Below are 4,948 nucleotides of genomic sequence, written 5' to 3'. Positions count from 1 at the left end.
CCGCCCTCCCGGGCTGGCCAATCGCGGCCCCGCCCTCCCGGGCTGGCCAATCGCGGCCCTGCCCTCCCGGGCTGGCCAATCGCGGCCCCGCCCTCCCGGGCTGGCCAATAGCGGCCCCGCCTTCCCCGGGCTGGCCAATCGCGGCCCCGCCTTCCCCGGGCTGGCCAATCGCGGCGCGGCACGGTCGCTATGGCGACGCAGGACGCGGCCCGGCCCGGCCATGGCTTCCTACCGCCTCGGGGTCCGCATCGGGAACTGGCTGGAGGACGAGATCGCGCAGCAGGTACCGCCACCCTCGGGCACCACCGTCCCCGGGCATCGCCACCCCCGGGCACCGCCGCCTCCCCAGCTCCGGGCTGCCCCCCGGCTCGCTAAATCCACTTTAAACCTGAGATTGTGAGTGCTGGGTAACGTATTTGCTCCTCTCTCCTTTGCCGACAGGACCTCCTGAAGGATTTTATCCGTAAGAGAGAGAAAGGACAACTTTTCGTACAGCGATTAGCCAGACTTAAAGAGAATATTTTCAAGAAGGTAATTTTTTAAAGGGGGTTGTGTCCGTCTCCCCATGACCCCCATAGAGTGGCATAACTCCTATTATTGTTCTTCATGCACTAAGAATGCTACAGAAATTATATACTAAAATACTTCTGATGTTAGGTTCAGATAATTCTGTAAAGTACCGTGTAAATTCTAATTTAGGTAGAGCTGTCAGTATCCTCTGATGGATTTGTTCACTTTGGAGACACCGTGTTGCTCATGAACCCAGACTGCACATCCCCGGAGGAGCGGGACCCCGAGCTGCGTGGTGATGTCACCCTGGCTGTTGACATGGAAGAAGTGTCCCTGTACTCAGATGAGCCCCTGCAGATCTCACGTGGGCTCAGTGCAGTCAAGAGGGTGGACCCCATAGGTCGAAATGCTTTCTGCATTGTAAGGTCTGCTACTTCATTCTGAGTTGTTTTCAATTATTAGTTTACCTTTAGGTATCTTTTTTTGAGAAATACACAACGAAGTTTGCTACTATACAAAGGAATATATGAGTAAATTTAGTTAAGAAAGAGTCTTCAGTCATGCATTAAGCTTCATTCTATACTGCATATTGCTCTGATTAATTCCAAGGACCTCTAAATCAGTTTAGGTGTGAAGACAGAATCAAGTTCACTGTATCATTTGGTAAATTCTGCAGCTGTTTTTATTCCAGTTGCAGAGAAAACATGTCCAAATATCACTAGTGTTATTATTCACTCTCCTGCCAGCAGAAATGTGTCATTGCTTTTGCTTTCCATGAAGTGGACATGGTTCTGTTCTAAAAAACCCAGTATATTCTCTCTTTCAAATATATAGAACAAAAGAACAGGGTCATGCTCAAAAGTCAAAGGCTCTGCCTTAGGTTAAGATATTTTACCTATTTTAAAAGGTAAACAACACAAAATGTCACAGAGCAATATCTAACTGTAGATCAAAACAGACAAAACCCCTAAACAATAGTAAAACTGATATTTGAATGTACCTTTTCTCCTTTTTACTATTTTAACAGTGTTGATGGAAGTGCAGTGGGTGAACCACTTAGATATGGGCAGAACTTTCTTCTTGGGACAAAAGGAGGGGTTTCTGACAAACTGGTAAGGCACCAAAGTTACAAATGGCAGTGGTAGCATGTACTGATAATTGAATCCCTCTCTAAGAATAGATATATAAAGCTGTACACTGCTGCAATGTCTTAGTTTTAGAGAACAGGCTCAGAATCGTGCGTAGGTCAAGATAAATAATACCTAATTAGAAATTTTATGCTACTTACCTGAAGTCAGGTGTGCAGACCAAGGGGGCTGTTAGCCAGAATGACTGAATAAAGGAAATCTAAAAAGGAAAGAAAAAGAAATCACAATTGAATTGTGAATAATGAAAGAATTATTCAAGATTTTAGTTTTTTTTCACTTTGAACAACTCACTTAGGTGTTGGAGTTGATGATCTTTGTAGGTCCCTTCCAACTCAGAAAATTCTGTGAAGCTCCAAAATGAGAAGATTTCCTTTCTTATGAAGATAACCCATAGTAGGAATAGAAAGTCATGCACTATTCTATCATTCTGAGGAAGCAGATTTTATTAAATGCTAACATTCTTTCCCTCTGAAATTAAAAGCAAATAAGGCATTACACATGCATATACCCTCAAAATAAATCACCACAACTTTGAAAAAATTTTCTTAACAATCACTTTGGTGATTGTTCCAAAAACATTTGGAACATAAATTCAATTTTAAATTAGTATTCACAAATCTGCATAGAGAATAACTACTTAATGAGTTTATCAACAGTGTAGAATCTATCCTATGGGTTTTGCCTGCATAGTTTTAGCTGGGAAGACTTATCTGTCAGGAGCCAAGCGAAAAGTTCTTTTGCTCAAAAATATGTTTCAAAATTACATATCTTGTTTCTTTTACATTAATACTGTCCTTAATATATATTTTTTTACAGTTTTATCTGGCAAGTGACCACAAAACATTTAGAGATTTTGCTAAAAAGTCTCGCCTTCAGAAAGTATTTCTGACAGGTGAGCTTTCCTATTTGACTTTCTGGCAAGCAAAGTCCTTGGATCCACAACTGCGTCTTGAACATGAAGGATGTCCAGTTCCTGTAAGAAATTAAAACTGTAGGAAATGTTATGAAAATTTAATTGAAACAGGTGGACTAGTGAGAAAAAAAAATGTTATGTTGATTTTATTCACATATTTATGTGAGTTATGCCAGTTCCAACCTCTACTTTTAGGAAGGGGGAGAGGGAAGGAACCATCTCTTTAATTAGGGATCTGCTTATAAAAATATTTGTTTCTACTGTTCATTTTGAGGTTGACTTGTTCAGTTTTTCTCATCAGAAATTTTCAAAGCTTGACATTATAATGTTGTGAGGGTGCATTACTTACCTGTTTTTCAGGCCTTTTGAGACAGTAAATTCCATTTCCAATATTTGGAGATGCGATTAACTAAGAGTCCTGCACATTAAATGTCTAATAAAATTCTCAAGGCATCTGAATAAGTGGATGATTTTCCAAATGTTTTTAACCTTTTGTAAATACAGTATTTTCCTGTACCAGATAACTGCTGGGCTCCCTGAAGTGCTGATGTACAACAGAGTATCACAAATACAATTGCTCCTTCACAGCCTTGAACTAAGACTCATTTACATGCATAAGCTCACTAATAAACACATTGTTAAAGACAGTCTTTATACACAGTACTGGTTTAAAAATGTTTGTCAAGTGTCTTCTCTTGCTCTTTTTTTTCCAGGCAGAAACTAAAATTATTATTACTCATTGCTACACCAATCGCAACTTAGCTGTTCCAAGGACCTTCTGTGTGTGGTAAGAGTAACTTACACCTGGCAGGGTGTGCACAGTGATGGGCCAACAGCAAGAATTGCTGTGAGGAACAAGAGAAGTGCTTTAAGAACACACTGAGGAAATGGAAAATAATGGAAAATGCCATTCTCCTTTCCCTTGTTTTACTTCTTGGCTGTAACATGTGCTGCTGTGTTGCTGCAGACAGTTAGTTCAGTCTTAGTTGTTTGGATTTTTTTTTTTTTTTCATTATCATATCATGCTTTTAGTGTTCTCTGGTTTATTGGTGGCTCTCCCTTTGAATATCTTGGGCAATGTCGGTTGTTTGGTTTACTTTTGAAGGAACAGAAATACATACTAAGAAGTGTAAAGAACAAGGGAAGTAAATAAAACCACAGTGCATAAAATTCTAGATGCTTATGTCCATCTGAATCCATGTCTCAACCAATCAAAATTGATCTCTCAATTCAGTTAATATACATGCATTAAATTAATATTGATTAGGCACTGCTACGGGGTACAGCAATGTTTCCCATTAACTTCTTAGCAAGACCTGACTGAGGATTTGTGTAAGGATTTTTTGAGGATGAAAGGTCTGAAAGTTTGAGGCTGAAGAAGTTGTTAAGTAGCCAGAAGCTTCCTCAGTCACAGAGAAGTGGGGATGAGGGCATAACCAGCTTTCACAAATTGAGTTGGTCTATCAGGGCCTTATTCTTCTGGGGCTCCTTTTAGCTCTGAGGCTAAAAAGGTGGCATTTATTTTGGATTTCAGATTCCTAAATTATTCTTAGGAAAAAAAAAGGGTTATTTTGTTTCTTTTAAGTGTCTGGTATTTGAAAGTGCGTGGTGATATTTCTGAGTATACCAAGAGAAAAATGAGAAAATCTCAAACAATTCACAAGTAATGAAGATTTGCTGTATTTGTATATATGTTAATTCTCCCTGCCTATCCCATCTCTTTTGACTTTGCAGGTCTTCTTTTGGAAGAGAATTTGAAGTAATTTGTCACAATTATCTTGATGCCCGCAAAGTTGAAGAAGACAAGAATTACTGGGAGATAATTACAGGAAATCCTGGTCCTGAAGATGGTACAAGGCCTGAAAGACCCAAAGCTCTCCCAGAAGGGTATGAGAATAAATTAGTTTCATGAAAAGACAGAGGATATAAAAGGCCAAGACCACAGCCAGGAGAGGTTTATGAGACTGATTGTTTCTTTCAGTTTATATTTTAGTTTTAGAGATGTTTATTTTAAAAATGGAAATTAAAGTCTGCCATTAGTAATATTGCATAATCTCATTAACTCATCAAGGTTATAATGGGCAAAAAACTCTTAAAATTTGATGAACAACATGAAAAATTGTAAAGCAGGAGAGGTTCCTTTTCCCATTTTCACATTCACTGATGGCAAAAGTTGTCAGAACCCTGGAAACCTAATAGATTTTCATTAAATTACTGCCTCTCAGAGTATACTTAAGGAATTCTTCCAAAGCCAAACCAGTGTCACAATTTTTAAAAGGGTGAGTGGACAGTTTCCAAAACACTGAAAACCAAACACACACAAAGTTATCATGGGATGCTTTGACATTTAAAGTTCATCTGAAAGAAAGTTGGTTGT

The 4,948-nt window shown here is 39.4% G+C and overlaps 1 protein-coding gene across 1 annotated transcript; it reads left to right on the top strand.

Moving 5' to 3' along the window:
- Positions 1–204: 204 nt before the first annotated feature.
- On the top strand, positions 205–4,619 carry CFAP161 (cilia and flagella associated protein 161). The gene is made up of 7 exons (XM_030955499.1): positions 205–283; positions 442–531; positions 700–935; positions 1,538–1,622; positions 2,475–2,633; positions 3,285–3,358; positions 4,306–4,619. The coding sequence occupies exons 1-7, from the start codon at positions 221–223 to the stop codon at positions 4,481–4,483; spliced, it is 885 nt and encodes a 294-aa protein (XP_030811359.1). The 5' UTR covers positions 205–220; the 3' UTR covers positions 4,484–4,619.
- Positions 4,620–4,948: the final 329 nt, after the last annotated feature.

The sequence above is a fragment of the Camarhynchus parvulus genome, chromosome 10, assembly GCF_901933205.1.
Source record: "Camarhynchus parvulus chromosome 10, STF_HiC, whole genome shotgun sequence".
NCBI lineage: Eukaryota > Metazoa > Chordata > Aves > Passeriformes > Thraupidae > Camarhynchus > Camarhynchus parvulus.
The sequence above is the reverse complement of the archived record's forward strand: the minus strand, read 5'-3'. Positions and strand labels throughout refer to the sequence as shown.

Excerpts from the sequence above, each read along its gene's own strand:
- CFAP161 (XM_030955499.1), top strand. The coding sequence starts at position 221 with ATGGCTTCCTACCGCCTCGGGGTCCGCATCGGGAACTGGCTGGAGGAC. Across the intron at positions 936-1,537 it reads AATGCTTTCTGCATTGTAAG|TGTTGATGGAAGTGCAGTGG; the intron begins GTCTGCTACTTC and ends CTATTTTAACAG. Across the intron at positions 2,634-3,284 it reads ATGAAGGATGTCCAGTTCCT|GCAGAAACTAAAATTATTAT; the intron begins GTAAGAAATTAA and ends TTTTTTTTCCAG.